Raw genomic sequence first — 15656 nt, forward strand, 5'->3', positions numbered from 1 at the left:
GCTCTAGGGGAAATAGAGCATTATATCAGCCTATTCAATTGATAATGACCAATGGGTGCCAGTTTCTAAGTAGTTAAAGCATATTAACATAACAATATATGTGGCCTAGACATGGATATTGCCCAATCAACTCGTAATCTACAGAAATGTCCACCACATCACACAGTATAAAACCTAGTAGGCTTAGTGGATTACCTATGTTAAATCATGTCAGGTTAGTTTGGTTCAAGGTTCAAGTATAATCATTTATGAGCCAAAAATGTGCACAAATGTACAATCACATCTAGGCTAGAATGATAACATAAAGTCCTGACTACTCCTTGTTATTGTGGTCCTAAATACTACAATGATTAGTTTGGATGCATTGCTTCTATCATGTCCAATTAAAAATAAATACATTACATATACAGAAATCTGCCTTCTCCTGTATTGTATTAGTGACATTCATTATAAAAAGTAAAATAACAGGACAGAGCAAAAAAGGCCTCTGCAAAAAAGGCCTCTGCAACTAACCTAACCTAACACACACTATGTGTTAATGTTGATCAATATAATAATGTAAAAATACAAAGTTAAGTAGACCTAAGTAAGAAATAGTAAATACATTGTAATAATACATTGAAGGGGAAATGTAGGAAAACAAATGCAACTCAGCATTGAATTTATGGCAAACATTTTGCTACTCAACCCTTTCCAAATAATATACAATTAAGAAGTGGGATGTTCCACTTAGTAAGAGAAAGAATTAATGACATATATTTTTTTTAAAGCTAGAAGACTCACCTATTATAGTAACCATGTGAATTGCTAATAATGTTATGGGTCAGATGTGTAAAGATCTATCACATTGTATTGTTCTTTTCAGACTCAACAATAATAATGATGATGTTACTTAAATGCTGATCAATGTGTGAATCTGGCTCTTATCAGGTGTGTGTTTTCTCTCCCTGTCCTGTGCTGTCCTCAGTTAAACCAAGACAGTACTGTTGTGACCAATGTGGAAAAAGCCTTCAGCTCAATTTATTATCTCAAAGTAGACCAGAGAATTCATACCGGAGTGAAGCCATTCAGCTGTGAACAATGTGGGAAGTATTTTGCTCGTCTGGACAATTAAAAGATCATAAGCGTTCACATACTGGAGAGAAACCTTATTGTTGTGACCAGTGTGGGAAAAGATTTGTTCAAAAGGGGATTTTAAAAGAACACCAGAGAATTCACACTAGAGAGAAGCCCTATTGCTGTGACCAGTGTGGGAAAAGCTTTACTCGATTGTCTTATCTCAAAATACATGAACGAATTCACACAGGAGAGAAACCGTACAGCTGTGTCCAATGTGGGGAAAAGTTCAGTTTAACGGCTGCTCTGAAAGTACACCAGAGATTTCACACCGAAGAAAAGCCTTACTGCTGTGAACACTGTGGCAAACGTTTCACTGTAAAATCTAGCCTCGTACAACACAAGAAGATTCACACTTGAGAGAGACCTTACTGCTGTCACCAATGTGGGAAAAGGTTCACTCTGAAGACGGCTCTGAAAAGACACCTGAAAATCCACACTGGTGAGAAGCCATATACTGCTGTGTCCAGTGTGAGAAAAGGTTCAGTGATATTCATCATCTCAAAGCACACCAGAAAAATCACACTGGAAAGAAACCTTATTGCTGTGACCAGTGTGGAAAGAGCTTTCCTAGACTGGAACATATCAAAATACACCAACAAATTCACACCGGAGAGAAACCTTATATCTGTAACCAATGTGGGGAAAACTCTGTCAGGTACATGTCTACCGTTAGAGGCCACTGGCATGAGTGCCTTTTTAGCTCTGTTGGGGCTTGGTGAATGTACTCTGTTGTTGTTTTTTTAATTATTATCTTTGTAATGTATGGTCTTCTTACCCTGTGGGCCTTGAGCCTGTAATAAAGTATTGCTGTGCAGTGTGAGTGTCTGATTGCATGTGATCAGATAAAGACACAACAGAGGCCTTTTTTGCTCTGTCCTGTTATTTTACTATTTATAATGAATGTCACTAATACAATACAGGAGAAGGCAGATTTCTGTATGTATGTAATGTATTTATTTTTAATTGGACATGATAGAAGCAATGCATCCAAACTAATCATTGTAGTATTTAGGACCACAATAACAAGGAGTAGTCAGGACTTTATGTTATCATTCTAGCCTAGATGTGATTGTACATTTGTGCTGTTTACATTTTTGTCTCATAAATTATTATACTTGAATCTTGAACCAAACTAACCTGACATGATTTAACATAGGTAATCCACTAAGCCTACTAGGTTTTATACTGTGTGATGTGGTGGACATTTCTGTAGATTACGAGTTGATTGGGCAATGTCCATGTCTAGGCCACATATATTGTTATGTTAATATGCTTTAACTACTTAGAAACTGGCACCCATTGGTCATTATCAATTGAATAGGCTGATATAATGCTCTATTTCCCCTAGAGCAGCTACATAGTCTCAAATAGATAAAATAAATGATAATTGTCTGTTCTGTGAAAGATAAGAGTATGTTGTAACTGTCTGTCCAATGGCAGCTGTGAGTTAGGTCATGTTTTGTGTTCCTTTAACCTAACTCTTTGAATTAGCTTGGCTCTCTTAACTCATGAATGCAAAAGCAGTCTTCTAAAGTAACCATAACAATGAATTTGCCTTTTAAATCATGTTAAACCACAAAGCAATAAAACACTTAGCTTCAACTCAAAATAGTAACCTTGACTTAATGTCTAGTGAACAAATGGACTCTTTAGCAACAAGAAAAGGCACACAATAACTCCACACAACTGAGTTTTATATAGAAATAAATATTTATAGAAAATGTAAACAGTAAGTATAAATAAATGGATGGATGGATGGATGGATGGATGGATGGATGGATAGATCTCAGAGTCACTTAATGACAATTATAATAATTTGTGAGCCTACACACTCACACAGACCCTAAAAGCCAGCAAAATGAAATACTACCTAAGTTAACCTTAACTTGTGTCAGACTTGAATTCAAATGCAAGAGCAGCTTTATATAAATGTAGTAGTAGTAGTGTTATGAGAGGGAAGGTGATGTTTGTTCAGACTAGCAGGGACTTAGGTGGGACAGTTAACAAAGCATTATCCAGTTTCTGTCTATTGTTGATCCCTCCCCCCACCACCACCCTGATTGGTCCATCAGAGTCATTGTGAGTATTTAACATGGCTCTGTTTTAGCTCCATGACACAGTCATGACACAGTTCCATGTGTGCAAGTTCCTGAGGCTGAACTCTCTTCTGGACTAAAGGTGAAGTATAAATAAATAGATGGATAGATAGATGGATAGATGGATAGATAGATAGATAGATAGATAGATAGATAGATAGATAGATAGATAGATAGATAGATAGATAGATAGATAGATAGTAAGTAGGTTGATGCACCAATTGATGCAGGTCAGAGTTGTCATATCTAAAAAAGAAGGTAACATTTGAATTCCCCATCAAAAAATACATACAATAGACATCCAATTTGTTTTTGAGATGGATAGGGTACAATTGGCAATTATAAAATACCAATTGATGCAGGTTAGAGTTGTCCTATCCCAAAAAGAAGGTAATATTTGAATTCTCCATCAAAAAATACATACAATAGACATCCAATTTGTTTTTTAGATGGATAGGGTACAATTGGCAATTATAAAATACCAATTGATGCAGGTTAGAGTTGTCCTATGCAAAAAAGAAGGTCATATTTGAATTCTCCATCAAAAAATACATACAATAGACACCTTTTTTTTTCTTTTTCGCTGCCTTTTTTTCGCGACCTCGTCCATGGACCCGTCCACGGCCGGCCGTTTGCGTCCACGGCCGGCCGTTTGCGTCCACGGCCGCGGCCTCGTCCACGGCCGCGTCCACGGCCGCGTCCCCGGCCGTCTGCGTCCACGGCCGCGTCCACGGCCGCGTCCACGGTCGCGTCCACGGCCGGGACGGCCGGCCGTTTGCGTCCGTGGACGCGGCCTCGCGTCCACGGACGTTTTTTTCGCGGCCGCGTCCATGGACGCGTCCACGGTCGCGTCCATGGACGTGGACGCGGCGGCCAGCGGCTGTCTCTCAATAAATCTACATTTGTCATGGAAGAAAGTTAGGATAGGACAACTCTAACCTGCATCAATTGGTATTTTATAATTGCCAATTGTACCCTATCCATCTCAAAAACAAATTGGATGTCTATTGTATGTATTTTTTGATGGGGAATTCAAATGTTACCTTCTTTTTTAGATATGACAACTCTAACCTAAATCAATTGGTGCATCAACCTACTTACTATCTATCTATCTATCTGTCTATCTGTCTATCTGTCTATCTATCTATCTATCTATCTATCTATCTATACTTCACCTTTAGTCCAGAAGAGAGTTCAGCCTCAGGAACTTGCACACATGGAACTGTGTCATGACTGTGTCATGGAGCTAAAACAGAGCTATGTTAAATACTCACAATGACTCTGATGGACCAATCAGGGTGGTGGTGGGGGGAGGGATCAACAATAGACAGAAACTGGATAATGCTTTGTTAACTGTCCCACCTAAGTCCCTGCTAGTCTGAACAAACATCACCTTCCCTCTCATAACACTACTACTACTACATTTATATAAAGCTGCTCTTGCATTTGAATTCAAGTCTGACACAAGTTAAGGTTAACTTAGGTAGTATTTCATTTCGCTGGCTTTTAGGGTCTGTGTGAGTGTGTAGGCTCACAAATTATTATAATTGTCATTAAGTGACTCTGAGATCTATCCATCCATCCATCCATCCATCCATCTATTTATTTATACTTACTGTTTACATTTTCTATAAATATTTATTTCTATATAAAACTCAGTTGTGTGGAGTTATTGTGTGCCCTTTCTTGTTGCTAAAGAGTCCATTTGTTCACTAGACATTAAGTCAAGGTTACTATTTTGAGTTGAAGCTAAGTGTTTTATTGCTTTGTGGTTTAACATGATTTAAAAGGCAAATTCATTGTTATGGTTACTTTAGAAGACTGCTTTTGCATTCATGAGTTAAGAGAGCCAAGCTAATTCAAAGAGTTAGGTTAAAGGAACACAAAACATGACCTAACTCACAGCTGCCATTGGACAGACAGTTACAACATACTCTTATCTTTCACAGAACAGACAATTATCATTTATTTTATCTATTTGAGACTATGTAGCTGCTCTAGGGGAAATAGAGCATTATATCAGCCTATTCAATTGATAATGACCAATGGGTGCCAGTTTCTAAGTAGTTAAAGCATATTAACATAACAATATATGTGGCCTAGACATGGATATTGCCCAATCAACTCGTAATCTACAGAAATGTCCACCACATCACACAGTATAAAACCTAGTAGGCTTAGTGGATTACCTATGTTAAATCATGTCAGGTTAGTTTGGTTCAAGGTTCAAGTATAATCATTTATGAGCCAAAAATGTGCACAAATGTACAATCACATCTAGGCTAGAATGATAACATAAAGTCCTGACTACTCCTTGTTATTGTGGTCCTAAATACTACAATGATTAGTTTGGATGCATTGCTTCTATCATGTCCAATTAAAAATAAATACATTACATATACAGAAATCTGCCTTCTCCTGTATTGTATTAGTGACATTCATTATAAAAAGTAAAATAACAGGACAGAGCAAAAAAGGCCTCTGCAAAAAAGGCCTCTGCAACTAACCTAACCTAACACACACTATGTGTTAATGTTGATCAATATAATAATGTAAAAATACAAAGTTAAGTAGACCTAAGTAAGAAATAGTAAATACATTGTAATAATACATTGAAGGGGAAATGTAGGAAAACAAATGCAACTCAGCATTGAATTTATGGCAAACATTTTGCTACTCAACCCTTTCCAAATAATATACAATTAAGAAGTGGGATGTTCCACTTAGTAAGAGAAAGAATTAATGACATATATTTTTTTTTAAAGCTAGAAGACTCACCTATTATAGTAACCATGTGAATTGCTAATAATGTTATGGGTCAGATGTGTAAAGATCTATCACATTGTATTGTTCTTTTCAGACTCAACAATAATAATGATGATGTTACTTAACTCTTATACTGCTTTGAACGTTCCTGTTCGCCCCAATCCTCCAGGGACGTCTGTGCCAATACGCCCGTTCGTTCGTTTGATGTTTTTTATGGATTATGATAAAAGTCGTCCTTGCGCAACTTTTGAATGCATAATTGGTCGTCTGTGTCATTTTGAGGACAGCCGGAAACCTTTCATAAAAAAAAAAGTAAACAGACTGTCCTGGCTCCGCCTGCCCAGAGCGACTAGCTGCCAGGGGCGTCAATTGGGTATGGCAGGGGTATGCAGCTGCCATACCTTGACAGGGGGAAATAATAAAAATTTACTTTTCATCGTGCCTGTTGCTAAGGTATGGCAACATGACTGGTGTCTTCACCAGACACCAGTCATGTTGCCATACCTTAGCTTGTTCTGAACTGACGCCACTGCTAGCTGCTAGCAGCATTGAGGGACTATATTGTTTTATGCATCGGGCTGTTAGTAGAGAAAGAGAGAGAGAAACGTTGGTAAAAGCGATCATTTTGTCGGAAATCAGTTGTTTTATAGTATTAGTAGTATAGTAATTGTAGTAGGTAGTAGTATTTAGCAGTACTAGAATATTGAGATGTATTAGGCCAACTCAGCCTCAACTTGCTGGTATCATTCCGCCGAAGTGCGACCCAACCCCCCCTGACCGATAGAAATAAACTTTGTTAGAATTAGGATTACACAACCTACCCGTGTTGGTGACCCAGGACCAGCGCCCATGGTGGTGGTGGTCGTGATGATGACGATGATGATGATGATAATGATGATGAAGAAGAGAAAAAGATCACTGTAGCCATTGTTATTGAAGATAAAAAGATTGAAGAACGTAGGACGTCATCCGCTCCCGACCGGATCAAAAGCCCGAAATTGGAAGCGATCCCAGACTAAGATGGTGCCAGTCGCGAAGAACCGGGGTCCAAAAATGGATCAAGAGCCTCGTGATATTGTGGAAACCGATCCCGACGGAGCTCGACCCCCGTGTAGGATGGATCCCCCCGCCCGGGGGCTCACATCGCCGCAGCAGCAGAGACCCATGTACCGCCGCGAAAAGACGGACAAACTGGGCGATTTGGCCAATGAAGAATGGCTTCCGCGTAGAGACCCCTCGGAGAACAGAGGCCACGATTCTACTGTCCAAAGTAAGACTTCCAATCCAGTGCATGTATGTATTGTATAGTTGTATACTGTATATAGTTGTATACTGTGTGATAACAGAGCATCCGTGTGGAACTGGAAGCCTGGGATGGGGGGATGGTCAGTGGGTAACGGTTTTCCATTGCGACGTGTTGCCACTCCGACATTGGGATCCGGTCTAGAGCCCGCCTACTGCATCCGGCTATTTACACGTACACATACATGCAAGAAATGTTTCCGTATCCGGACCGGATCAGTAACTTGATCCAAGCAGTTAGGATCCACGTGCTTTGTTTGTTTTTGTCGCTACTCAGGACACACGTGGAGTTCCTATCACGCGCGTGCACGTACCGCGTGTAGTGTACGTGCACTGCACAGCCTACTAAGATTATTTGATGGGAATTTAGGATTTATTGGCTTAGTTTGTGTGTGCGTGCGTACGATGCGTGTGTGTGTGAGAGAGAGGGAGAGGTTTCTTTTTATCGTCATCATCATCATCATCATCAGTAGCTGATGATGTAGCTTTTCAGTTCAATTCAAAGGAGCTTTATTGGCATGAGAAAACATACGTTTACATTGCCAAAGCAAGTGTTACAAATAAAAACTGTTGAAAATGGGGAACATAGTTGGAGGGAGTACAGCTTTGTGTAAACAGAGCTATGTTGCATTGTGACATTTTATATAGGTATACAGGGTATAAAGGGAATTTCACTGTGACAGTAAATGCATGGTAACTATTTACTATAACTGCATTTTATGTTATATATGAACTTATTGTAAGTCATTTGCTAAATGTCAAAATTGTAAATTGATTTGTTTAGATATAAACTATTTGATATTTTCCTGGCTATGATTTTAGATGATGAGTCGACGATGATGATGAGCCTACTTCTTCATTTCCACATCGTGGTCGTCCAAGGACAAGGATAGGTAAAGAAAAAACAAACTTTTTTCTGTAAATCAGACTTAGCACCATGCACATGCTCACATAGACATCAAAGGGGGCTTGAGCCCCTGCCCTTTTATCCATCTGTAAAAAGTGCCCTCTCCAGACCATGAATGCTGTTTTTACATAATTACTATATATATATATATATATATATATATATATATATATATATTTGTGTGGTAAGCAGGAAGTGCATAGAATGTTAGAGAGGCAGGGGTTGACATTTCTAAAACGGCCTTTTGATGAAAATAGTAGGCCCCCAACCTCCACGCATTCTGCTGTGACGCGTTGTGAGCTTGAAGGTGTACTATTTTTCATGTATTTTATAGTAATTATGTATTTGTATAATTTACAGATCGACCATGGGCTCGTGTACGAGTCACACAAGGATGTGTGTGTGTGTGTGTGTGTGTGTGTGAGAGAGAGGGCGTCACGCATTCTGCTGTGACGCGTTGTGAGCTTGAAGGTGTACTATTTTTCATGTATTTTATAGTAATTATGTATTTGTATAATTTACAGATCGACCATGGGCTCGTGTACGAGTTCAGCAGACCCGGTGGAGCCCTTCCGGAGGAGCCTGGCTGGAGTGAAACAGAATGGAGCCCCAGGCCCTGTGCAGGCTGAATGACACACACGCACGCACGCACGCACGCACGCACGCACGCACGCACACACACATATACACTCTGTAGACATGTAGTGTCACAGTGAGATAAAGAGAACCCTGAAAGCTGAAGCAGGATTCAGGCTGAAGCTCATGTCACTGTGTCAATGTTCTGCACTGCTCTTACTACTGCTCTTACTTCTCTTACACACTAAAAGTGTGTAAAAAGACACTTTTTCTTGTTTTTATTTTTTTGAATTTGTTTGTAAACAACCACTGATCATAGGTGTGATGTTACTGAAGCCAACAATAAAAGGCTAAAGAGAGATTTCTGCCTGAAAATGTATTCTTCACAAAAATGCATTTTTCTCAGCTTTATGTTCTCAAAGAGCTGTTTTTAGGCCACATTCTGCAGCTTCTAGCTAATGAACAGAACAAGATAAAAGCTCGAAATCTTTTTCTGTTGCAAAGTAGACATTCTATTCTACGTTGCCATATAATTGTTGTCTTTATAGTCGAAACCAAATTTCTCCAGTAGGCCTTCAAAGATGAGCGACAATTCTCAATTTAGCTGGCAGTGGATGGAGCTTTTTGTTCAATTCTGTGGCAGTAAAAGAGTTAAATGCTGATCAATGTGTGAATCTGGCTCTTATCAGGTGTGTGTTTTCTCTCCCTGTCCTGTGCTGTCCTCAGTTAAACCAAGACAGTACTGTTGTGACCAATGTGGAAAAAGCCTTCAGCTCAATTTATTATCTCAAAGTAGACCAGAGAATTCATACCGGAGTGAAGCCATTCAGCTGTGAACAATGTGGGAAGTATTTTGCTCGTCTGGACAATTAAAAGATCATAAGCGTTCACATACTGGAGAGAAACCTTATTGTTGTGACCAGTGTGGGAAAAGATTTGTTCAAAAGGGGATTTTAAAAGAACACCAGAGAATTCACACTAGAGAGAAGCCCTATTGCTGTGACCAGTGTGGGAAAAGCTTTACTCGATTGTCTTATCTCAAAATACATGAACGAATTCACACAGGAGAGAAACCGTACAGCTGTGTCCAATGTGGGGAAAAGTTCAGTTTAACGGCTGCTCTGAAAGTACACCAGAGATTTCACACCGAAGAAAAGCCTTACTGCTGTGAACACTGTGGCAAACGTTTCACTGTAAAATCTAGCCTCGTACAACACAAGAAGATTCACACTTGAGAGAGACCTTACTGCTGTCACCAATGTGGGAAAAGGTTCACTCTGAAGACGGCTCTGAAAAGACACCTGAAAATCCACACTGGTGAGAAGCCATATACTGCTGTGTCCAGTGTGAGAAAAGGTTCAGTGATATTCATCATCTCAAAGCACACCAGAAAAATCACACTGGAAAGAAACCTTATTGCTGTGACCAGTGTGGAAAGAGCTTTCCTAGACTGGAACATATCAAAATACACCAACAAATTCACACCGGAGAGAAACCTTATATCTGTAACCAATGTGGGGAAAACTCTGTCAGGTACATGTCTACCGTTAGAGGCCACTGGCATGAGTGCCTTTTTAGCTCTGTTGGGGCTTGGTGAATGTACTCTGTTGTTGTTTTTTTAATTATTATCTTTGTAATGTATGGTCTTCTTACCCTGTGGGCCTTGAGCCTGTAATAAAGTATTGCTGTGCAGTGTGAGTGTCTGATTGCATGTGATCAGATAAAGACACAACAGAGGCCTTTTTTGCTCTGTCCTGTTATTTTACTATTTATAATGAATGTCACTAATACAATACAGGAGAAGGCAGATTTCTGTATGTATGTAATGTATTTATTTTTAATTGGACATGATAGAAGCAATGCATCCAAACTAATCATTGTAGTATTTAGGACCACAATAACAAGGAGTAGTCAGGACTTTATGTTATCATTCTAGCCTAGATGTGATTGTACATTTGTGCTGTTTACATTTTTGTCTCATAAATTATTATACTTGAATCTTGAACCAAACTAACCTGACATGATTTAACATAGGTAATCCACTAAGCCTACTAGGTTTTATACTGTGTGATGTGGTGGACATTTCTGTAGATTACGAGTTGATTGGGCAATGTCCATGTCTAGGCCACATATATTGTTATGTTAATATGCTTTAACTACTTAGAAACTGGCACCCATTGGTCATTATCAATTGAATAGGCTGATATAATGCTCTATTTCCCCTAGAGCAGCTACATAGTCTCAAATAGATAAAATAAATGATAATTGTCTGTTCTGTGAAAGATAAGAGTATGTTGTAACTGTCTGTCCAATGGCAGCTGTGAGTTAGGTCATGTTTTGTGTTCCTTTAACCTAACTCTTTGAATTAGCTTGGCTCTCTTAACTCATGAATGCAAAAGCAGTCTTCTAAAGTAACCATAACAATGAATTTGCCTTTTAAATCATGTTAAACCACAAAGCAATAAAACACTTAGCTTCAACTCAAAATAGTAACCTTGACTTAATGTCTAGTGAACAAATGGACTCTTTAGCAACAAGAAAAGGCACACAATAACTCCACACAACTGAGTTTTATATAGAAATAAATATTTATAGAAAATGTAAACAGTAAGTATAAATAAATGGATGGATGGATGGATGGATGGATGGATGGATAGATCTCAGAGTCACTTAATGACAATTATAATAATTTGTGAGCCTACACACTCACACAGACCCTAAAAGCCAGCAAAATGAAATACTACCTAAGTTAACCTTAACTTGTGTCAGACTTGAATTCAAATGCAAGAGCAGCTTTATATAAATGTAGTAGTAGTAGTGTTATGAGAGGGAAGGTGATGTTTGTTCAGACTAGCAGGGACTTAGGTGGGACAGTTAACAAAGCATTATCCAGTTTCTGTCTATTGTTGATCCCTCCCCCCACCACCACCCTGATTGGTCCATCAGAGTCATTGTGAGTATTTAACATGGCTCTGTTTTAGCTCCATGACACAGTCATGACACAGTTCCATGTGTGCAAGTTCCTGAGGCTGAACTCTCTTCTGGACTAAAGGTGAAGTATAAATAAATAGATGGATAGATAGATGGATAGATGGATAGATAGATAGATAGATAGATAGATAGATAGATAGATAGATAGATAGATAGATAGATAGATAGATAGATAGATAGTAAGTAGGTTGATGCACCAATTGATGCAGGTCAGAGTTGTCATATCTAAAAAAGAAGGTAACATTTGAATTCCCCATCAAAAAATACATACAATAGACATCCAATTTGTTTTTGAGATGGATAGGGTACAATTGGCAATTATAAAATACCAATTGATGCAGGTTAGAGTTGTCCTATCCCAAAAAGAAGGTAATATTTGAATTCTCCATCAAAAAATACATACAATAGACATCCAATTTGTTTTTTAGATGGATAGGGTACAATTGGCAATTATAAAATACCAATTGATGCAGGTTAGAGTTGTCCTATGCAAAAAAGAAGGTCATATTTGAATTCTCCATCAAAAAATACATACAATAGACACCTTTTTTTTTCTTTTTCGCTGCCTTTTTTTCGCGACCTCGTCCATGGACCCGTCCACGGCCGGCCGTTTGCGTCCACGGCCGGCCGTTTGCGTCCACGGCCGCGGCCTCGTCCACGGCCGCGTCCACGGCCGCGTCCCCGGCCGTCTGCGTCCACGGCCGCGTCCACGGTCGCGTCCACGGCCGGGACGGCCGGCCGTTTGCGTCCGTGGACGCGGCCTCGCGTCCACGGACGTTTTTTTCGCGGCCGCGTCCATGGACGCGTCCACGGTCGCGTCCATGGACGTGGACGCGGCGGCCAGCGGCTGTCTCTCAATAAATCTACATTTGTCATGGAAGAAAGTGGACTGAGCACAGATACTATAGATGTTTTTTTCCCAGTAACTTACAGTATAGAGTAAGTTTGATGTCATTTACAGTACACATCCTACCTGGTTCCGTCCCCCCCCCCCCCATTCTGAATTCCCATAGACTTTTTTCATATCGCGTCACTGTGTTCCAAGCCTAAACAAATGATCTCTGGTGAGAAAACGCTAATGTTACTGTCACCGAATTAGTTACATTTTCACCAGAAACAGACTGTATCAAATATTAGTGACTGACTATCATAAACCATACAGAGCCATCTCCCCGACAACATCGCGGATACAATGCTTATACGAGACGATTTTATGATGACTCAATGTTATTCTCTATAGAGAAATTACTTCCGCAAAACCGGGGGATGAGCGAGTGACGTGACGTCATGATTTTTTTACTCTATATACAGCAGTGGTTCTTTAAGTGGGGTCCAGGGACCTCCAAGGGTCCTTGAGGAGGTTCCAGGGGGGTCCCCAGCTAAATAACTATATGCCCTTACAGGTCTGTAACTCTTGCGAGTCCATTTGGTTCAATTCGTACACTCTCAGAGTTATGGGGGTCGGTCGGTTGCCGGGTCCCTGAAATGACAAAGTTTGTTACTCTCAATGTAACACTGTGTCCTTCACTTTCTGTCTCAAAGTAACACTGTGTCCTTCACTTTCTGTCTCAAAGTAACACTGTGTCCTTCACTTTCTGTCTCCCGCAGAGAACGCCGGTCAACACCGGTGAAGCTTTCCGGTGGTTCTTCTAGAGCAGCCAACCATGGCCACCGACCTCCCGCCCACCACAACCTCCCGGACGGACACACGCACACGCACGCACGCACACACCACACACGCACGCACGCACACACCACACACGCACACATACGCACACATACGCACACATACGCACACACACACACACACAGACACACACACACACACACACACACACACACACACACACACACACACACACACACACACACACACACACTACATGCACACTACATGCACACACATCACAGGAGGGTAAAGGTGGGACTCAGACTTTCTGCCAGCAGCTCTTGAGGGGCTCACTGAACCCCGAATCCCCCCCCCCCCCCCACTCCACCATTACCACCCCACCCGCCCCCTCCCCCACCCGCCCACCTCACCGCAGAAGGAGATGACGACGAGTGGAAGAGATAAGAGAGGCGGACAAAAAGACGAAGCGAAAAAAAAAAAAAACATTCTGGGTGTTGGTTTAAAAACGCTGTAATTTTCCTTTTCAGTGTAATTATTGTACCTTTTGACAGTATCATAATGTATATTTTTGGTGTCTATGAATGTGTTTTTCAGTGTCGTGGCTGTAGCGAGTTTCTTTTTTTCCTATTCTTTTTTTTTTCTTTTTTCTCTTTTTTCTTTTTTTTTTACAGCCGGCATCCTATGTAAAGGACTCAATAGACAATCATAACAATCATCCTGAATCCGTCAAACCGAGAAAGAGGAGGAGGAGGAGGAAGAGATCATAATGATCGAACACAAGATAAAAACCAGACTACCCACTCTCTACTCTGGAGCAATAATCTCTGCCACTGATTATTCTTCGTTTCATTTCAGCTCACTTTTGAATTATCGCATCAAGCCAAATGATCTTGACCCACTTCTGTCCTTTGTTTTTGTTTGCAAGACATTCCTTGTTCTCTCTAATGCGCTGTTTCCCAAACAGTGGGTCGGGACCCATCTTTGGGTCACGGACACATTTTTATGGGTCGGGTAAATATCCCTTTAGTTTTTGGTTTCTTACAGTGTTTTTAATTACTATTGTTTCAAAACATTTTCAAAAAACAAAAAAGTCTGTGATTTTTCTAAAGAATTTCATGAATAAATAGAAGAATCTAGAGAACAAATAGTTAAGTTGTGAGAATAGCCGATCTAACAAGCTCACAACGTGTTGCATCGCGATGCGTTGTGAGCTTGTAGGTCTGCTATTTTCACTAGCTTGGGTCCTGGAGAGACATCAAAATGTCTCTTTTGGGTCTCGAGCTAAAAGGTTTGAGAACCACTGCTCTAGTGCAGTGGTTCTCAACCTTTTCAGGCCGTGACCCCCAAAATAAATAACTGGGGACCCCCCACCCTGACGAGCACTAAGAGTTGAGGCATTACATTTTGTATAACACGGTTCTATTGTGAAAATAGCAGATCTACATGCTCACAACGCCTCGCAACAATTTCTGCCTTTAATGTTTGACAATTTGGCCAATGTTTAAAAAGTCCTTTAACGCGACCTTCAGAGGGACAGTTAATGCACGTGGATGGTGGCAGCATTGGTTATTTGGTGGCGTCATGTTCAAAGGGGTCCTCTTCATGTCAACTTCACCACAGAACAGGGCACATTGTCTTGTGTGGCAAGTTGCAGCTTGTATAAAGTGAAAGAGGAGACGTCACTCCATTGTAATGACACTATAATGGCCATTATAGCCAGGCTGCTCTCTGAAGGTGAACTCCTAGTGGAATTGTGTATTATGATTCTTCTAACATAACTGCAAAAAAAAAAAAAAAGACCAACCTGACCATATTTCTGTAGTTTTGTTTTTGGAACAATAAAGGTTGTACACAAAGGCTGTCTTAATAAGAGGTATACGGATTAATGGCAGTAAAAGAGATTGTAGGTTTTGTTTTAAAAGACGTTCAGTTAATTACAGTACAGTATACATTGTTCCGGAGCTAAAGTGACAGCCTGGACCTTTCCTTCAGTCCCCCTTTTCTCCTCCCACAGAGTAACGGTACACATTCCAACATCAAACATCACTCAATAAGTTACTCATTGTCTTAAAACCCATATTGTTGCATGTGTAAATGTGTTTTGGTTTTAAAGATTACTAAGAATTTGTATATTGTTGTTGTGATGCTTTTATGTGTTAAAATAAAAAAAAGGACTTCTGAAAAAGAAAACCTGGTGATGAAAATATTTTTAAAAGAAAGAAAATGCACACACTTTATCGCTGCATACAGGTATATAGGCCTACTGTAA

The 15656-nt window shown here is 40.1% G+C and overlaps 1 protein-coding gene and 1 long non-coding RNA gene across 2 annotated transcripts in view; both read left to right on the forward strand.

Moving 5' to 3' along the window:
* cxxc4 (CXXC finger 4) overlaps positions 1 to 13410 on the forward strand; it is a gene marked incomplete at both ends in the record, with an annotated part of 98350 nt that extends 84940 nt beyond the window's left edge. The window contains one exon of the mRNA XM_080721849.1: positions 13366 to 13410. Coding sequence (XP_080577975.1) covers positions 13366 to 13410 — 45 coding nt within the window. The remainder of the gene's footprint in view (positions 1 to 13365) is intronic.
* LOC308281001 lies at positions 8089 to 9125 on the forward strand. The gene is made up of 2 exons (XR_013961800.1): positions 8089 to 8176; positions 8715 to 9125. It is a non-coding gene; the product is annotated as an uncharacterized lncRNA (long non-coding RNA).
* Positions 13411 to 15656: the final 2246 nt, after the last annotated feature.

The sequence above is a fragment of the Nannobrachium achirus genome, assembly GCF_963921795.1.
Source record: "Nannobrachium achirus genome assembly, chromosome: 3".
In the NCBI taxonomy this organism is placed as follows: domain Eukaryota; kingdom Metazoa; phylum Chordata; class Actinopteri; order Myctophiformes; family Myctophidae; genus Nannobrachium; species Nannobrachium achirus.